Below are 22,433 nucleotides of genomic sequence, written 5' to 3' on the forward strand. Positions count from 1 at the left end.
ATTTATCACAGACAAATATAGCCATAGATTCACAAACCCATGTGTACGTATCACAGTTTGGTACAACAATACTATTAATGTTAAATAGTGAGCGCTATAACTACTTCCCCGTCAGGGTTTTGGCACATGACATTTATACATCGCTGCCGTTAGCTGCTTGTCTCGCTCAGTCCAGTGCCATTCATAGTCCGGGGATGTGTGTCCAGTGTCTTCCACACTTTACCCATCATCCGTGTTAACATCTAATACCGGTCCTGATTTGGAACGAATGAAAACTTTGACATCTCTCCCTAATTAACCATCGTCCTTAGCCAAGCCTCAACCCCTGATCTCCTCACTCAAGAAAAGAATGACGTTTACTTCCGTAGTCTATTCTGGAGTCTCTTGAATATGTTCTGGCGTTTTTTCTTGGGTTTGTCTTCTCCTGCAGAAATAACTCACTTTCACTCATTGTTGAAAAAAATGCATTAAGGGGCATTCGGCTATATTAACACGAGTGTGGATGAAATAAAACTTAAACAGACATCACAACCAAATTGTGTAGAATTGATTTTGAAAAAAAAAAATCAGGCCTAAATGACAGTCATGTCTTTACCACATGAATCCGTTTTCCAATATGCATTACTTTGGAAGGAAATTGACTAAACTTGGGGATCACTGTTTTCTGAAACCTTTAATGTGCAACAATGAATGTGTACACTTTACAGTATGGATCGACGGACCGATTGAATGAAATGATTAACATAAATAGTTACCTACGCCATAACTGGTGACACTTGTACGTATCGATATTTTCTTAACGGTCAAATACCATTTTGGGATCAAGCCAAATCCTGGGGCAACTTGAGTCAGTAGGTTAAATAGAGACACATTTTACAACATGCTAAATGTATTTTGATCAGATCAAACAATACCATGTTTTTGGGGAAAGGCTGGTCTCCAGACGCGCCGGTCCCTCTTTCCGTACATATCTGTGTCATGATGGACGTCAATCGAGGACGCAAAGCGGGGAACACCTGTGTACTGCTGAAACAGAAATGACAACATTAACATATGGAGGTGTGGCAAATATCATTACCATATGGAGGTGTGGCAAATATCATTACCATATGGAGGTGTGGCAAATATCATTACCATATGGAGGTGTGGCAAATATCATTACCATATGGAGGTGTGGCAAATATCATTACCATATGCAGGTGTGGCAAATATCATTACCATATGGAGGTGTGGCAAATACCATTACCATATGCAGGTGTGGCAAATATCATTACCATATGGAGGTGTGGCAAATATCATTACCATATGCAGGTGTGGTAAATATCATTACCATATGGAGGTGTGGCAAATATCATTACCATATGCAGGTGTGGCAAATATCAGGAAACTGCTGTACTAGGATCCTGTGTAGATGATATGTTACAGCCACCCTTCCTCAGACTGGACAAGGTCTTCATTTGTAGAAAAGTCCATGTTTCGGCTGCATTATTCAGGGACCGTTCATAATTTATGGTGGGGGTAGGGGATGATGCTTTGTTTTGAGTAGCTTGTACAATGTGAATGACCCACCTAAAATGTATGTACAAAGTAAGTGAACACCCCACCCCACCCACCCCACCCACCCCCGCATGCCATGTACAAAATCAATGACCCCCACCCCTAACCATTATTTTTAACCATAATATGTTAATATTCGTATGTACAAAATCTATGCCCCCAACCTCCCCAGAACAAAATGAGTGCCCCCAAAAAAAAAAAATCATCGTCACCACCACCCCAGCCATAAGTTATGATCGGTCCCTAAATGAATGCAAACATTTAAGATTACACACATACACGAAACAACATTAACACACACACACACACGCACGTTTCTGTTGTAATGCTGTGTGACGATAGTACAATATCAATTTCAAGTCACAAACAAATAACGAAGGCTACCTAAATGTAGTGGTTGAACACTGAATGCCTCTAAGATAGTAGATACCTAACATAACCTTTCATTACGTGAACACACACTTGTACTTACCTCATGGCCATCTGGTTCGGACAGGAAAACTTGGTTTCTTATATCCTCTACACCTAAACATGATTGAATAAGATACTTTAGTTAACAAATACACTGTGATGAAGGGGCGGTGAGGTAGCCTAGTGGTTAAAACGTTGGCTCGTCACGCCGAAGACCCGGGTTCGAATCCCCACATGGGTACAATGTGTGAAGCCTATTTCTGGTGTTCCCCGCCGTGATGTTGCTGGAATATTGCTAAAAGCGGCGTAAAACCAAACTCACTCACTCACTGTGATGAAAGGTATCATATAGCAATACAAATCATCTTAGCATACATATGCACAAACAGGAAAGTATATTTCCCCTATCACTTCCGGCAAATTTCAAACTTCATACAAAAAATAATTATGAAACCCCAACGCCCCTTCAGGTTGCCCTATCTTTCGGTCATAATCATAATCTATTGGTCAAACACTAAATGGCCTGGCGGGCCGGTGTGCGACATGCGCATCATATCGGAAAGCGCACGTAAAATACCCAAATCATAATCATCGTCATCACGTATATTTCCGTGTCAGTTCAGTTTAAAGAGGCACTGATCTGAAATAATTTTCAAGGGACTACCTACGTGTTGCTTTTCCTGTTGTTTTTTTACCCCGTTGGTACCCGGAAGATATCCCATAATTCTTGACTGGTTAGCTGCGCCAGCCCTAAGCGCATTTAATGGTATCAGGGCGTATCGCCACTCTGATCAAAGATCAAATACAGATTCGTCTTGGAATAAATTCGAATATGTAGTCATTTTTCTGAAACCTTAATTTATCAGTGGCTGAAAAATATATCCATCATGTTTATTTTGACAACAATTTCAAACATTTTGAAGTCAAGTTTCATCTCCTGGAGACTAGTAGAAACTGAAACTGTTCCTCATGGCCTAATTTACCGATTATTACTTTTATTAGCCGTCTTGAACTTGATAGAACAATTAAGTATAGTTGTAAAATGATTGTGGTATTTAGGCATTCAGATTTTCTAATTGAATCATATTTTGCATATACACGCCTATAACGAAAAGGCTTGTGAATACAACTTTGACAGTGTTGTCTGTCTCGCATCGAAGACCGTGCCAATGTTAACGCTAATGTAGCGGAGTGATTCTGTTCAATGCTACAACAAATAGACGACAACAAAATGCAAATAATGTAAATTACAACCGACAAAAGGCATATGAATAATATCAGGCAGTTACCTTGTTCGATATCCAGCAATATCCACAAATAAAAATATACGTTTCTTAATTGCTTGAGTAACATAGTTTAGAGTTTTTCAAAGTGGTCTCACGAACTTTGCAAATTAAAAGTGGTTAATTTATAAACGTATTCTCGGATAATCCTTTAGATCGAGTTTTTATATCAACTGATAATTCCTCTCGTGTTGCGTTTCCACGTGCAAATTACATGATATAAAGTAAACCTTGTGGTGTTAGGGGGCGGTGGGGTAGCCTAGTGGTTAAGGCGTTCACTCGTCACACCGAAGACCCGGTGTCGATTCCCCACATGGGTACAATGTGTGAAGTCCATTTCTGGTGTCCCCGCCGTGATATTGCTGGGATATTGCTAAAAGCGGCGTAAAACCATACTCACTCACTCACTTGTGGTGTTAAACTTGTGTTGTGTCCACGTACAAATCTGAAACATGGACGCCGGTTTATAGCAAGTGTTTCAATTACTCGGGACACCGAGTCCATATGAGCGCCAAAAGAAAAACGGGAACCATTTCTTTAAGGTTTATGGAGATGAGTGTTGCATTCGTACATATATGTGCTGAGTATCCATGCTTCATGATATGGATTGATAAACATACTCCTGGAAATTGTATATATGTCATGCTTCATCTGGGTGATTTCACTCCTCTCTCCTTCCTGCAAAGAACAAAATCAAGAAGAGCATGTAATTAAATGCATGCAGATGTAACAGCAACATGTGTCCCTATTCACAAAACCAGCAGAACAATATACGTCTCTATACACAGTATCAATACAGAAATACTAGTGCACGTCTTTGTACACACAACCAACACAGCCGTATACCTCTCTATACACACAACCAACACATCAATATACCTCTCTATACACATAACCAACACAGCCGTATACCTGTACCTCTCTATACACACAATCAACACATCAATATACCTCTCTATACACAACCAACACATCAATATACCTCTATACACACAACCAACACATCAATATACCTCTATACACACAACTAACACATAAATATAACTCTCTATACACACAACCAACACATCAATATACCTCTATACACACAACCAACACATCAATATACCTCTTTATACACTCAACCAACACAGCCGTATACCTGTACCTCTCTATATACACAACCAACACAGCCGTTTATCTGTACCTTTCTATACACACAACCAACACATCAATATACCTCTCTATATACACAACCAACACATCAATATACCTCTATACACACAACCAACACATCAATATACCTCTTTATACACACAACCAACACAGCCGTATACCTGTACCTCTCTATATACACAACCAGCACAGTCGTATACCTGTACCTCTCTATACACACAACCAACACAACAATATACCTGTACCTCTCTATACACACAACCAACACAGCCGTATACCTGTACCTCTCTATACACACAACCAACACAGCCGTATACCCGTACCTCTCTATACACACAACCAACACAGCCGTATACCATGTACCTCTCTATACACACAACCAACACGGCCATACTGTACCTCTCTATACACACAACAATTCCTCTATACACACACAACCAACACATCAATATACCTCTCTATACACACAACCAACACAACAATATACCTGTACCTACTGTAATACTCTCTATACACACAACCAACACAGCCGTATACCTGTACCTCTCTATACACACAACCAACACAGCCGTATACCTGTACCTCTCTATACACACAACCAACACATCAATATACCTCTCTATACACACAACCAACACAACAATATACCTGTACCTCTCTATACACACAACCAACACAGCCGTATACATGTACCTCTCTATACACACAACCAACACAGCCGTATACCTGTACCTCTCTATACACACAACCAACACAGCCGTATACCTGTACCTCTCTATACACACAACCAACACAACAATATACCTGTACCTCTCTATACACACAACCAACACAGCCGCATACATGTACCTCTCTATACACACAACCAACACAGCCGTATACCTGTACCTCTCTATACACACAACCAACACAGCCGTATACCTGTACCTCTCTATACACACAACCAACACAGCCGTATACCTGTACCTCTCTATACACACAACCAACACAGCCGTATACCTGTACCTCTCTATACACACAACCAACACAGCCGTATACCTGTACCTCTCTATACACACAACCAACACAGCCGTATACCTGCACCTCTCTATACACACAACCAACACAGCCGTATACCTGTACCTCTCTATACACACAACCAACACAATATACAATATACCTCTCTATACACATAACCCAACACATCAATATACCTTATACCTCTCTATACACACAACCAACACATAACACAACCAACACAGCTGTATACCTGTAATGTATACCTGTACCTCTATACACTGTATATACACACAACCAATACAGCTATACAATAATATACACACAACCAACACAGCTGCATACCTGTACCTCTCTATACACACAACTACACTCTCTATACACACAACCAGCACAGCCAACATGCATACCTGTACCTCTCTATACACACAACCAACACAAATATACCTCTATGCGCAGCATACCTGCACCTCTCTATACACACAACCAACACAGCCGTATCCAACACAGCTCCTGTACCTCTATACACACATAACCAACACAGCCGTATACACCTGTACCTCTCTATACACAACCAACACAGCCGTATACCTCTACCTCTCTATACACCTCAACACAACAACAAAGCCGTATACCTACAGTACCTCTCTATACACACGTCAACACAACACACAGCATATACCTGTACCTCTCTATGCACAACCAACACATGCCGTATACCTGTACCTCTATATACACAATAACCAACACAGCCGTATACCTGTACCTCTCTATACACACAACCAACACAGCCGTATACCTGTACCTCCCACAACCAACACAATATCTATACACACAACCAACACAGCCGTATACCTGTACCTCTCTATACGTGTAACCAATCAATACCCTATATACACACAACCAACACAGCAATATATCTCCTGCCTCTATACAACAACCAACACAGCCGTATACCTGTACCTCTCTATACACACAACCAACACAACAATATACCTCTCTATACACATAACCAACACATCAATATACCTCTCTATACACACAACCAACACAGCCGTATACCTGTACCTCTCTATACACACAACCAACACAGCCGTATGCCTGTAATTATCTATACACACAACCAACACATCAATATACCTCTATACACATAACCAACACATAAATATACCTCTCTATACACAACCAACGTCATACCTGTAACCTCTATGCAACACAGCCAACACATCAATGCACCTCTATACACACAACCAACACAGCTGTATACCTGTACCTCTCTATACACACAACCAAATACAAAACAATATACCTCTCTATACACATAACCAACACATCAATATACCTCTCTATACACAATAACCAACACAGCCGTATACCTGTACCTCTATACACAATAACAAAAACGTCAATATATTGTCTCTATACACAATAACCAACACAGCCGTATACCTGTACCTCTCTATACACACAACCAACACAGCCGTATACATGTACCTCTCTATACACACAACCAACACAGCCGTATACCTGTACCTCTCTATACACACAACCAACACAGCCGTATACCTGTACCTCTCTATACACACAACCAACACATCAATATACCTCTCTATACACATAACCAACACATAAATATACCTCTCTATACACACAACCAACACAGCCGTATACCTGCACCTCTCTATACACACAACCAACACAGCCGTATACCTGTACCTCTCTATACACACAACCAACACAACAATATACCTCTCTATACACATAACCAACACATCAATATACCTCTCTATACACACAACCAACACAGCCGTATACCTGTACCTCTCTATACACACAACCAAAACGTCAATATACGTCTCTATACACACAACCAACACAGCCGTATACCTGTACCTCTCTATACACACAACCAACACAACCGTATACCTGAACCTCTCTATACACACAACCAACACAGCCGTATACCTGAACCTCTCTATACACACAACACTCGCAGCCGTATACCTCTCTATACACACAACCAACAGAGCCGTATACCTGTACCTCTCTATACACACAACCAACACAGCCGTATACCTGAACTTCTCTATACACACAACCAACACATCAATATACCTCTCTATACACACAACCAACACATCAATATACGCCTCTATACACACAATCAACACAGCCGTATACCTGAACCTCTCTATTCACAAAACCAACACATCAATATACCCCTCTATACACACAACCAACACAGCCGTATACCTGTACCTCTCTATACACACAACCAACACATCAATATACCTCTCTATACACACAACCAACACATCAATATACCTGAAACTCTCTATACACACAACCAACACAGCCGTATACACGTACCTCTCTATACACACAACCAACACAGCCGTATACCTGTACCTCTCTATACACACAACCAACACATCAATATACCTCTCTATACACATAACCAACACATCAATATACCTCTCTATACACACAACCAACACAGCCGTATACCTGTTCCTCTCTATAAACACAACCAACACAGTCGTATACCTGTACCTCTCTATACACACAACCAACACAACAGTATACCTCTCTATACACATAACCAACTCATCAATATACCTCTCTATACACACAACCAACACAGCCGTATACCTGTACCTCTCTATACACACGGCACCCCTTGAAGAGCAACCTCCTCGTGGTGGGTGCTGGGTAACGCCAATGGCTCTTCGCCCCTGTGTGGACCCGGGGTCGAATAGGTCCACAGCACCCCATTGCTGGTCGTAAGAGGCGAACAAATTGGGCAACCCGTTTGCCGTGGGTTGCATCCCTGTGTCGGCAGAGGAAGGGAGTCTGGTGGTTGAGGATGACGGAACCGGCAATAGTGTTCACTAATCCAACACACCACTTCGACCCTAACTTTGCCTAGACGGGTGGTAGAATAGGCCCGATTCTACCAATCGGCTGGTCACGCCTTGCCCTGTGCATGGAATGTCTATACAAAACGTGGTATTACATAACCCTTTGGACCATTTTCAAAATGTTAACACTATTCTACGAAACAAATTAGCCTCGCAGACCCATGCACAGAAGGCGGTGGCTCATGGGCCAATCTGGTGATGCTGACCTCCGATTTCTGTACGTCTCCAATTGATTGTCATGGACAGAACCATCCTGACCTTTAATCTGGTAGGCAGCTACAGCATTTCATGTCAAATTCGCTGGAGTATAACATCCCCTTATCCCTGTTTTGCAGCTCGGAGACCCGCTGCAATATAAGATCGTCCTTGTTGACACTCCACGGTGGGTGGGGAGAGGGGATGCCGAACCACATTACCCACAACATGGCTTCCCAATACCCCGGTTCAAAACGAAGACATATGGATACCGACAATTCCTCGTCTGACGAGAGTACGCCCCCCCGACCTGACTACTGGCCACGCTTCCTGATTATTGAGGCTTGTGACAAGCAACCTTTGCAATTGAACCCTTTTGCAATCTCCAAAGGTATCGCTGGTATCTGCGGAGAGGTTGCCAATGTCACAAAGCTCCGATCTGGCTCTCTCCTGATAGAATGTACCCGGAAACACCAATCTGTAAATCTTCTCAAAATACAAGAATTTGTAAATATCAAGGTCGCTGTCTCAGCACACAAAACCCTTAATTCGTGTAGAGGCATTGTACGGGACAGAGCTCGATGCCTGTCTGACATGACTGAAGAACAAATTGTCAAGGAACTCTCTCAGCAATCCGTCACAGCCGTCAAACGATTTACCTTCAAAAAGGATGGTGTTGTTCAACCAACGAACACCTATCTCTTCACGTTCGCGCGAGCAAACATTCCTGACTCGATTAGAGCTGGTTATTGTAGCATTGATGTGGAGGTGTATGTCCCCAATCCACTCCGGTGCTACAACTGCCAAAAGTTTGGACATGGATCCAAGTCCTGTCGTTCCTCTGCTGTCTGTTACCGCTGTGGTGACAAGCATGAGGGCAACGACTGTACTAAGGAAGTGAAGTGCACAAACTTCGGTGGTAACCATATGGCCTCTTCCAAGTTCTGCCCAGTATGGAAACGCGAATCCGAGATACTGAAGATAAAACACAAAGAAAATATCTCCTTTCACGAAGCAAAGAAGAGGGTTGCAAGTCTAACTGCAGCCCTTCAACCATCACCTACTCTGCTGCTGTCTCCCGTCCTACCATCACTACTGCAACCATCTCATGTCAGACCGACCTGACATGGGTCACGTCTTCCCAGCCAACTGAACTCAACACAACTCAGCCTATCTCAGCCACTCCATCTCCAACGCCAAAAGTCAAAACTTCTGAATCACAAAACCAGAACAAATGCCAAAACCAGAGACAGAAACTGCGCGCAGAAAAGGGAAAAAAGAGGCTAGAGAGACTAAAGCAACTCGAACAACCGCCAAACACAAAACCAAAGGCCACCTCTCCCTCAGAGGTCCCCATCGAGGTCCATAACTCCTTTGGCCCTCTGGATATGGAGGTAACTCCATCTCCACCAGACACCAATAGGAGTTCATCAAACGCTTTCTCACGTTCACGTGACATGTCACCAGTGGAAGCACCATGAATCCACAAAACATTATCCAATGGAATTGCAGAGGACTTAAGAATAATTATAATGAATTACAGCTATTGATTCAAGACTTCAAACCATCTGCGTTTTGTCTCCAAGAAACCTACCTAAAAAGGACCGATAAATTTGACATCCGTCGGTACAGTTCCTACCACTCCTTTTCTCCTCCCGGTGTAAAAGCTACAGGAGGCACTTCTATCCTGGTGAGGCAGGGCACCCTCCATAGCCCTGTCCCACTTAACACCAACCTACAAACTGTTGCTGTCCGCATAACTCTGAACATAGGGTTTACACTATGTTCCCTCTATCTCCCTCCCACCTCAACTGTCCGCCTATCAGATCTTCAGAACTTATACGATCAACTCCCAAAGCCCTGCATAATCATGGGCGACTTCAACGGCCATAACCCCCCTATGGGGGAGTAATGATACAAATAGTAAGGGAAAGATCCTTGAAGAGTTTCTCTCCAATAATGATGTATGCATCTTCAACGATGGATCAAACACCTACCTCCATCCTGCCACTGGATCATACTCTGCTCTCGATCTATCACTTACAGATTCTAATCTTTTAAATGAGTTCGAATGGTCGGTCCATGACGACCTTTGCGGAAGCGACCACTTCCCAACAATTCTTACTCCTATCAACCCCACGGATGAACCACCATCAACAAGATGGAATTTTACTAAGGCCAACTGGCCTTTATTCCAAACCCTATGTTCAGAAAAACTTAAGCCGGACAACTTCAGGAATGTTCCTGACCCCATGGAACTATTTTCAGACGTCCTAAATGCCATCGGAGACAAAAGTATTCCTAAGTCCTCTGCAAACCCGCACATACGTAAACCATGGTTTGATACAAACTGCAAACAAGCTAGGAAAAATAGGAAGAAGGCGGAAAAAATATTTCCGACAACATCCGACAGTGCATAACCTGAATGCTGTTAAAATGACAAATGCCAGAGCAAAACGTACCATCAAACAAACTAAACGCCGCTCATGGAGGAAATATGTGTCAAAATCAACTCCCGCACACCCATGTCCAAGGTGTGGAACATGATTCAAAGATCAAGGGCAAAGGGTCAAAATCAGGAGTTCACCACCTGAAAGATGGCGACTCCTTCTAACAAATAAATCTGAAATTGCAAACAAACTTGGCGAAACTTTGGCAAACCACTCCTCCTCATCAAATTATAACCCTCAGTTCCAGAAATATCAAACCCAACAAGAAAAGAAACCAGTCAATTTTAACTCTGATAATGGGAGGATTACAACGAAACGTTTTCCCTCCATGAATTACGTACTGCCCTAGGACAGGCTCACGACACTGCGGCAGGAGCTGATGAAATCCATTATCAGCTTCTGAAACACCTCCCTGACATAGGCTTGGAAACACTCCTAAATATATTTGATGACATCTGGACATCCGGAGACTTCCCCCCTTCGTGGCACAATGCCATCATCATCCCTATACCAAAACCAGGTCGCGACCATACTGATCCCTCAAACTACCGTCCTATATCACTAACTAGCTGTGTTTGCAAAACCATGGAGCGCATGGTCAACAATCGATTAACCTGGTACTTGGAGACCAATAACCTCCTCAGTGACCTCCAATGTGGTTTCCGAAAAAACCGAAGTACCATTGACCATCTGGTGCGTCTGGAAGCATTCATCAAAAACTCCATTGTCAACAAACAACATGCAGTATCTATCTTTTTTCGACTTAGAAAAGCATATGATACAACATGGAAACATGGTATCCTAAAAGATTTACACGAGTTTGGATTGAGGGGTAGACTACCTCAATTCATATCTCGGTTTCTAAATAACAGACAATTCCAAGTTCGGGTGGGTTCCACACTGTCTGACTACTTCCACCAAGATCAGGGCGTCCCCCAAGGCAGCATCCTGTCTGTCACACTTTTTAGCATCAAAATTAACAGCCTCACGAACGTTCTGAACAGTTGCGTTGATGGGTCCCTTTTCGTCGATGACTTCAATATTTCATGTCGTGGTAAGAACATGCACGCAATAGAAAGGCAGCTACAACTCTGCCTTAACAAAATCCAAAAATGGGCCAATGAAAATGGTTTTAGGTTTTCAAAATCCAAAACGAATTGTATTCACTTTTGTCGTAAATACAAACCACACAAGGATCCAGACCTAACTTTAGATGGTACTCCCATCAAAGTAGTAGAAGAGGCCAAATTCCTTGGACTCATATTCGACCGCCACCTGACATTCTTACCACACATAAAATATGTGAAAACAAAGTGCCTGAAGGCTTTAGACTTGCTAAAAGTAGTTTCAAATACAGAGTGGGGAGGGGATCAGACCACCCTCCTTCACCTGTACAGATCATTAGTCCGCAGTAAACTGGATTATGGCTCCATTGTCTACGGTGGAGCCTGCAAAAGCAATTTAGAAAAATTAGACTCTATCCACCACCAAGGACTAAGGCTCTGCCTGGGAGCTTTTAGGACCTCTCCGGTAGACAGTCTATATGCGGAGGCCAATGAACCTTCCCTTGAACAACGCCGCATTAAACTCTCACTGCAGTATATCACTAAATTACGTTCAAATGAGTCCAATCCAGCATACAACTGTGTTTTCAACCCGCTCTATGAAAACTTATTTCCTAAACTGCCAAGCCTGGTTCCACCACTTGGAATAAGGATCAAACCACACATATCTGCAGCTAAAATTGATCTCAACATCATTGCGCCTTACCGACTTCTGTCCTCACCACCATGGCAAATGATGAAACCACAGGTCGATCTTACCCTCACCAAACTCAAAAAGTCTGATACAAATCCCTTGGTGTTCCAACAGGAATACAACCAGTTACGTTCGAAGTATAACACTCACAGATCCATCTTCACAGACGGATCCAAGGACGATGGCCAAGTTGCCAGCGCTACAGTCATTGGAGCCAAGACTGTCTCCTCTAGGATCCCCGACAACAGTTCCATTTTCACCGCTGAAGCCAAAGCTATCTTCTCAGCTCTGACCTACATTCAACAGCAAAATCAGTCCAAAACTTCATCGTATTTACAGATTCATTATCCTGCCTTCAAGCACTTCTAAACGTGACTTCAAGTCACCCAATCATCCTGGACATATTAGAACTGTACAACGACCTTTCTACTAGCCAATATGACATCATCCTCTGCTGGTTGCCGGGTCACGTCGGCATAGCAGGTAACACTAAGGCCGATGCTGCAGCAAAAGCAGCTCTTGAAAAGCCCCTATCTCCACTGCTAATCCCGTACAGTGATTTCAAACCCACTATCAAAAGCTATACTCGGGACTTGATGCAAAAAAGGTGGGACACCCAAGTAGGAAGAAACAAACTCCATGAATTGAAGCCAACAGTCGGTTATACCTGCTTGGGTTGCCAGTCAAGACGTGATGAAGTAATTTTACGACGATGTCGTATTGGCCATAGTCGGTTTACACATGACTTTCTGCTAAAAACAGATGGGGATGGACCCCCCATATGTCTCTCCTGCGAGGAGGCTCTCACCGTCAAGCATATTCTGCTTGAATGTGTGGATTTTACATCTGCAAGGGACTCGCATTATCACGCAACCAGTCTGAAAGATCTGTTCTCCAGCGTGAGCGCTCATCTGATACTAAACTACCCGAGGGAAGTCGATCTATATCATAAAATGTAACTGTGTAATGTCAATAACGAATGTGTCTGCTTTTCAATCTAGTGCTATGACATTCTCTGTTCTAAAATGACAACGTAATGAATGTATGTCTTTGAAACGAAACCACTTTGTACTTACAATGTATATTAATGCAGACTTGTTCTCGTCACTATATGGCTGGAATAATGCCGATGTGACGTAAAGCCCAACTCAACTCAACTCAACTCTATACACACAACCAACACAGCCGTATACCTGTGCCTCTCTATACACACAACCAACACAGCCGTATACCTGTACCTCTCTATACACACAACCAACACATCAATATACCTCTCTATACACACAACCAACACATCAATATACGCCTCTATACACACAACAACACATCAATATACGCCTCTATACACACAACCAACACAGCCGTATACCTGTACCTCTCTATACACACAACCAACACAGCCGTATACCTGAACCTCTCTATTCACAAAACCAACACATCATTATACCCCTCTATACACACAACCAACACAGCCGTATACCTGTACCTCTCTATACACACAACCAACACATCAATATACCTCTCTATACACACAACCAACACATCAATATACCTGAACCTCTCTATACACACAACCAACACAGCCGTATACCTGTACCTCTCTATACACACAACCAACACAGCCGTATACTTGTACCTCTCTATACACACAACCAACACATCAATATACCTCTCTATACACATAACCAACACATCAATATACCTCTCTATACACACAACCAACACAGCCGTATACCTGTTCCTCTCTATACACACAACCAACACAGTCGTATACCTGTACCTCTCTATACACACAACCAACACATCCGTATACCTGTATCTCTCTATACACACAACCAACACATCAATATACGTCTCTACACACACAACCAACACAGCCGTATACCTGTACCTCTCTATACACACAACCAACACAACCGTATACCTGAATCTCTCTATACACACAACAAACACGTCAATATACCTCTCTATACACACAACCAATACATCCGTATACGCCTCTATGCACACAACCAATACATCAATATACGCCTCTATGCACACACAACAAACACAAACACATCAATATACCTCTCTATAGACACAATCAACACTGCCGTATACCTGTACCTCTCTATAGATACAACCAATACATCAATATACCTCGCTATACACACAATCAAAACTGCCGTACACCTGTACCTCTCTATACACACAACAAACACATCAATGTACCTCTCTATACACACAACCAACACATCAATATACCTCTCTATACACACAACCAACACATCAATATGCGCCTCTATACACACAACCAACAGCATACAGCCGTATACCTGTACCTCTCTATACACACAACCAACACACAATCAATATACCTCTCTATATTAACACAACCAACACATCAATATACCTGTACCTCTATACACACAACCAACACAGCAATATACCTGTACTCTCTATACACACAACCAACACATCAATATACGCCTCTATACACACAACAACACATCAATATACGCCTCTATACACACAACCAACACAGTCAAGTATACCTGTACCTCTCTATACACACAACCAACACAGCCGTATGCCTGTACTCTCTCTATACACACAACCAACAAGACCGTATACCAACACAAACTGTATACCTGCCTCTCTATACACACAACTTCAACACATCAATATACGTCTCTGCCTCTCTATACATGTCAATGTCTCTTTTCTGCTCCACTGTGTATACCTGTTCCTCTGTCCACTGCTCAGTCGTATACCTGTGCCTCTATACACTGTGTTTGTCCATGTCTCTTTGTGTCAATGTCCTCCTGTGTGTGTGCCTGTGTCTGTCTCATCTGGATCAATATGCCTCTGTGTCCATGTGCCTGTGTGTGCTGTGTGTGTGTGTGTGCCTATGCCTGTTGATCATGTGTCTGTGTGTGTGGCCGTGTCTGTGTCTGTGTGTCTGTCTGTCTCTGTGTGTGCCTCTGTGTGTGTCTCTGTGTGTGCTCACCTCTGTGTGTGTGTGTGGGTGTCTGTGTCTCTGTGTCTGTGTCTGTCAGTGTCTGTCCAATGTGTGTGTGCTGTGTGTCTGTGTGCTGTGTGTGTCTGTGTACCTGGTGTGCTGTGTGTCTGTGTCTTTCTGTGTCTGTGTGTCCTTGGTCATTATACCTGTGCCTCACACATCCATTATCTCTTTGTCCATGCTCACGTCTCTTTGTGTCCATACCTGTACACTCTCATACTGCTGTGTGCCTCTTTGGCTCCTGTGTGTGGGATCTGGATCTCTATTTGTCCATATTCTTTATCCATTATACCTCTATATTTTCCTTCCTTTCCATCCATGCCTCTATCCATTCTGTGTCTGTGTGTGTCTGTCCATTATACCTCTGTGTGTCTTTGTGTCTGTGCCTCTGTCTCTGATTCTTTGTCCATGCTGTGTGCCTCACTGTGCTGTGTGGCCATGTGTCTCTGTGTCCAATGTGTTTGTCAGTGTCCATGCCTGTTCCTTTTGTGCTGGTTATGCCACCTCTCCGGCTTCCTGTGTCTCTGTGCTGTGTCTCTGTGTGTCAGTGCCTCTTTGTGTGTGTCTGGATCTCTGTCAGTGTCTCTGTGTGTGTCTGTGCCTCTGTCAATGCCTCTTGTCCGTGTGCCTGTGCTGTGTCCAGTGTCTGTGTGTGTGCCTCTGTGTCAGTCTCTCGTTGATCAGTGTCTGTCCATGGTCCTGTGTGTCTCTGTGTGTGTCTGTGTCTGCCTCTGTGTGTCTGTGCCTCTCCTTTGTGTGTGTGCCTCACATCCAGTGTCTCCGTCTCTGTGCTGTCTGTCTCAATGCCTCTCTGTCCGTGTCTGCCTCTGATCCAGTGTCTGATGGTCAGTATGCCTCTGTGACCGTCCAGTATGGCCTCTATGCATCAGTTATGCCTCTGTGCTGATCAATTGTAGGTGTGGACCTGAAATCGTCAGTATGCCTCTGTGCACTGACCAACACATCAATATACCTCTCTATACACACAACCAACACAGCCGTATACCTGTACCTCTCTATACACACAACCAACACAGCCGTATACCTCTCTATACACATAACCAACACATCAATATACCTCTCTATACACACAACCAACACAGCCGTATACCTGTACCTCTCTATACACACAACCAACACAGCCGTATACCTGTACCTCTCTATACACACAACCCACACATCAATATACCTCTCTATACACACAACCAACACATCAATATACCTCTCTATACACACAACCAACACATCAATATACGCCTCTATACACACAACCAACACATCAATATACCTCTCTGTACACACAACCAACACAGCCGTATACCTCTACCTCTCTATACACGCAACCAACACATCAATATACCACTCTATACACACAACGAACACATCAATATACCTCTCTATACTCACAACCAACACAGACGTATACCTGTACCTCTCTATACACACAACCAACACAGCCGTATACCTGTACCTCTCTATACACACAACCAACACATCAATATACGTCTCTATACACACAACAACACATCAATATACCTCTCTATACACACAACCAACACATCAATATACCTCTCTATATACACAACCAACACAGCCGTATACCTGTACCTCTCTATACACACAACCAACTCATCAATATACACCTCTATACACACAACCAACACATCAGTATACCTCTCTATACACACAACCAACACATCAATATACCTCACTATACACACAACCAACACAGACGTATACCTGTACCTCTCTATACACACAACCAACACAACCGTATACCTGTGCCTCTCTATACACACAACCAACGCATCAATATACCTCTCTATACACACAACCAACACATCAATATACGCCTCTATACACACAACCCACACATCAATATACCTCTCTATACACACAACCAACACAACCGTATACCCGTACCTCTCTATGCACACAACCAACACATCAATATACACCTCTATACACGCAACCAACACATCGATATACCTCTCTATACACACAACCAACACAGCCGTATACCTGTACCTCTCTATACACACAACCAACACATCAATATACCTCTCTATAAACACAACCAACACAGCCGTATACCTCTCTATACACACAACCAACGCATCAATATACGTCTCTATACACACAACCAACACAGCCGTATACCTCTCTATACACACAACCAACACAGCCGTATACCTTTCTATAGACACAACTAACACATCAATATACCTCTCTATAGAAACAACCGACACAGCCGTGTTCCTTTCTGTAGACACAACCAACACAGCCGTATACCTTTCTATAGACACAACCAACACAGCCGTATACATGTATCTCTCTATACACACAACCAACACAGCCGTATACCTCTCTATACGCCTACCTTGCTCTTGGACAACCAGTTACGGAAGGTACTTGCACCAGAACTTCTTGTCATCACGCCTTCGGGGGGATCTTAAATGTCGAAAAAGAAGGAAAGATGACGAAAAGTAATGGTTTAAATTGATACATTGCTTTATTTGGAATACAAGTAAATTGATAGATAGATGATAGATGGCCTCCAGTTGAATTTGACTATCCTGTTACAATTAGTCATTAAAACGAATACCAACAGAAGAAGCATTGTGTCAAGTAAAACTAACCGTTGTGCATTTGAACAAAGTTCCAGAATATTTACTTCTTTAACGCAAGTCTAACAGCAAAATACAAGAATAGTTATGGCCATGTCACTTGACGTTTAATAAGTTAAGTTCATACTCACATGTACACGTTTAACAAGTTAAGTTCACACTCATATGTACTTTAATACTTCTGCACTATTTAATCACTTTCTTCCTTCGGAGAATCAGTTTGTTGAAACAGGTAGATATAGTCATGGAATTCTGTTAGATGATTCTGTGATACTTGAGCTTGAGGTGTAATTAAGTTAGAGAATCCTCAACATAAACTGCGTAGACGTTTATATGTATTTAGAGAGAAGTTAGTACCTACCAGCGGTAAAACTGTCGCATTTGCAGATAAGGCGTTTGTGGTCTCCAAACATGTCATGAAAATGTTGAAACTTTGGTTGTAGAGCGTTTATTGCAGCAATGTCTAACTCCTTTTCTCTGATCCATTTCCATTTCGTTTGACTGGAGACAGCCGGATTCCTGAGATCATTATAAAAGCTGTAAGGTATAGTCTTATTTATAAACATGACCTTTGCAATGCGACTTGGATCAATTTGTGTAACAACAGTGCATGCTGCACATTGATGTTCATGATCTTGGTGAGCCAGTTCCCTCATAGATCGGGACAATCTCCTTCCAAGGTCGGGGTTAGTGTCCTTAATGAAGTCATTCACGAATTGCATGTTTTTCTTTGGTGAAACAGTAGAAAGGACCTCAAGAACACGTTGATTCCTTTCTCCATGGGACTCATGTTTCCGAATTTCCTCTTCATCAGATTCACTCAGGAGGTCATTCTGAGCCATGATGTCCAGCAAATGAGTTCCCCTTGTGTTAAGGCATGACATTAGTTCTTCATGGTGATGGGAGAGTACATGGGGGAAGATGTGATGATCTGGTAAAATATACAAAGTAGACAAGTCGTCTAAGATGCAGATATTTGCTGTACATAGTTCCACCCCTTACTCACCCAAACCACTGATCTGTCCAGATTAAGATGTAGTGAATGCAATGGGTTGTTTCCGACCATGCCTAATGGTTTCACCCATGCGTTTACCATGGAAGCAATTCCTATCTGCAGGGTTTTCGTATACGTCAATCTTATCTTTTAAACCAATATTTCTCACGTCAATATGAAACTGAAATACTGTTACACCCAACCTGTAATGTCCAGATGTTTTGATGAATAACAAAACAATCTAAATCTACCTGCTTTAGCTCCAGCTTCACTGTCATCATCTGTAGGGTTTTCGTAATCGGGTTCATCTTCACAACTAGCTTCAGACATGAAGAGCTCCATCAATCTGTCCTCAGAACGGAGTAACTCCTTCTCCAGAATGCTCAACTGATCCCCATTCAAACTATGGACGTTTGCTCGGTTGCAGGAGACCCTGAGTCTCTTCTCTAGCAGCTGAAGGCTATAGTTAAACACCCGCTCTAGGACATGGCGCTGTTGAGAGTCTGGGACTGGACTTTGTGAAGAGGTCAAAGTCGTTTGTATGATATACCTTATATACGACCCCCGACTCTTCAGTAACGGAGGGTGTTCCTGATTGTTAGATGATATATCCATGCTTCTGGAAAATCTAAGACACAGACTCATTATAAATCAAGTATTTATTACAGAACATGCCAGTAGACCTCTAAAGGGATTGTGCTTCAATGTAGAATGATATTGATTATGGTCACCCACATCATGTGATGCAGTTGCTAAAACATGTGGCTTAAAGATTCGTAGGAAGTCAATCACTCATCCCCAGCACTAGTCATTCATCGGCCAATGTAAGCTGCATCACACACATCCCCAGGACCAGTCATTCATCGGCCAATGTAAGCTGCATCACACACATCCCTAGGACCAGTCATTCATCGGCCAATGTAAGCTGCATCACACACATCCCCAGGACTAGTCGTTTATCGGCCAATGTAAGCGGCATCACACATATCCCTAGGACCAGTCGTTCATCGGCCAATGTAAGCTGCTTCACACACATCCCTAGGACCAGTCATTCATCGGTCAATGTAAGCTGCATCACACACATCCCTAGGACCAGTCATTCATCGGTCAATGTAAGCTGCCTCACACATATCCCTAGGACCAGTCATTCATCGGTCAATGTAAGCTGCATCACACACATCCTTAGGACTAGTTGTTCATCGGCCAATGGAAGCAATCCACTGCACGGTAAAATACCAAACGTAATGAACACTTTCTTGTTTCATGATCAGATATTTTAATTGGAACCACAATATCTATTATACTAGCTTCTAATTGTGGGCATGATGTATGTTGCTCCAATTTAAATGAAGGTACGGATGAGAATGTTACCTTCTTTACAACCATGGCTCACATATGTACAGCAGGGGCATGTTTGCAACTGTTTTCGGATTAATGCAGTCGTCAGGACTCTTGTATCTGTCCCGGGCGAAGCAAAAGATACAATATTACAAAGGTTTCGTTGGCATGGGGAGTCTAAAGAGTATATTTGCCTTAACTCAATTAGGCCACACGGTGAAGTGTAGAAGACGTTTACCAGCACTATACGGCATGGCACAAGTCCATTATTGAGGTATAGCTGTACGTAAATAGAGTTCCAAGTCCTGCATCAAGTCAGCAGCGCAATATAAGTACTTGCTTTTTTCTTAACGGTGAACATACGAAATACCTGAGCCCGCCACCTGAGACTGCAGTACACCAACTAGGTTCCTCTGTGATAACAAACTCGTTCTGCAGGTTTAGTATGAGCTATGACGTCATACATTGGAATAACCTATATATACGACCTGCATGTTCACCGTGACGTAGTAAATGCGACAATAAACTGAATGAGCTTAAAAACGGACAAATCTTGAGTGCTGACATCACCGGATCGATGTTAGACATATGACCCGTATCTTCTGTTTAACAGGGGAACTCTTTCACGCCTAGGCTACCCATCCGCCTAAACTACGAACGCGTAACAATAACATACACTTCATACATTTGTACACCGAATAATATACTAAATTCTAAACACGTCAATGTTTGACTTTTCAAGCCAATATCGATATTTTCAGTACCGACTTTACTGTATAGAAAATGTTGGTCCACGCATTGTGGTAATCCATTCTTATTTTAAAACATGACATCGACTATGACTGTTCAAAATAAGCCCTACCTCTGGCATCCAGTAGCATCACCGCCTTGTACCCCACCTGTTGGGTAACCTGTCACTCAGCGTCAAATTTCAGTTTCATACAGCAAGCGTTCAACCTGCACCTCAACAGTAAAGGCAGATCTCGGCTGATGGCATTCATTCGCGATTACTGTCATATGTATAAATGCTATATAGGCTACTAGAAATAGTATTTGGGGGAGTCGATGACATTCAATCTATTCTTACCTCAGCTATAGAAAGGACTTAATTTGTCAACACAACTGCGTCGTCACACTTGGTAAGCTTCTATTGACGATAACCACCTCATGATGCTAAAGCAAACCTACATAGTTACCCAACGTTGACACGTTCCGATGGGCAGCAGATCATTACCCTTGCCACACCCGGGTTGTAGGTCACAGTCAAGGCGTATATACCAACACCACTGATGCTTCAGGGGTTTACACTTTAAATACAGCTCTGTAAGTGGACCCAACGTATTTTTTTATGGAAAGAATTAATATGCAGGTTGGTGTCCCTCGCTGAGTCTCGTGTGTGAAGTCAGGTATTGTCTGTTTATGTGTCGTGAGTATCGGTGTAGGACTAGCTTACGCCAGGACAAAAACCCACGATGTTAAGCAATAGATAGATCTGCACTATCCAAGTTTCGCTGTGGCGTTGCTCCTATCATATGGAATCCTGAAAGCGACATTGTCGCGTTGTCGCATTGTCGCGTTGTCGCCCTCTCAAATACAAGCAAAATGAGGCAAAATTAACCAAAGCGCTACAACGTGACACGCGACATTTTGGCCATTTGTCGCATTGTCGCGATGTCGCATGTCGCGTTTTGAATAATATAATATTTTTCGATTCCTCCAAAGGGCGACAATGCGACATAGCGAC

The 22,433-nt window shown here is 42.7% G+C and overlaps 1 protein-coding gene and 1 long non-coding RNA gene across 14 annotated transcripts; one reads left to right on the plus strand and one right to left on the minus strand.

The window, feature by feature from the left end:
- Window positions 1-325: 325 nt before the first annotated feature.
- On the minus strand, window positions 326-22,083 carry LOC124258306. 13 transcript variants are annotated; one of them, XM_046692386.1, is made up of 9 exons: window positions 21,552-21,770; window positions 20,723-20,809; window positions 19,603-19,979; window positions 18,719-19,288; window positions 18,111-18,181; window positions 3,872-3,929; window positions 2,030-2,082; window positions 915-1,026; window positions 326-424 (listed from the first exon to the last, which is right to left on the minus strand). In XM_046692386.1, exons 3-9 carry the CDS (start codon window positions 19,964-19,966, stop codon window positions 357-359), a joined length of 1,296 nt encoding a protein of 431 aa, XP_046548342.1. In that variant the 5' UTR covers window positions 19,967-19,979; window positions 20,723-20,809; window positions 21,552-21,770; the 3' UTR covers window positions 326-356. The 13 variants fall into 13 exon arrangements, 9 of the variants coding, with proteins under 9 accessions (XP_046548342.1, XP_046548344.1, XP_046548339.1 ...); XM_046692388.1 differs by lacking the exons at window positions 20,723-20,809; window positions 21,552-21,770 and adding an exon at window positions 21,777-22,083; XM_046692383.1 differs by lacking the exon at window positions 21,552-21,770 and adding an exon at window positions 21,777-22,083 and having other exon boundaries at window positions 19,603-20,809.
- Window positions 2,030-2,403, plus strand: LOC124258308. Its single transcript, XR_006893561.1, has 2 exons — window positions 2,030-2,231; window positions 2,321-2,403. It is a non-coding gene; the product is annotated as an uncharacterized LOC124258308 (long non-coding RNA).
- Window positions 22,084-22,433: the final 350 nt, after the last annotated feature.

This window comes from Haliotis rubra, unplaced genomic scaffold (genome assembly GCF_003918875.1).
Source record: "Haliotis rubra isolate DU_JTF1 unplaced genomic scaffold, ASM391887v1 Scf69, whole genome shotgun sequence".
NCBI classification, from domain to species: Eukaryota; Metazoa; Mollusca; class Gastropoda; order Lepetellida; family Haliotidae; genus Haliotis; species Haliotis rubra.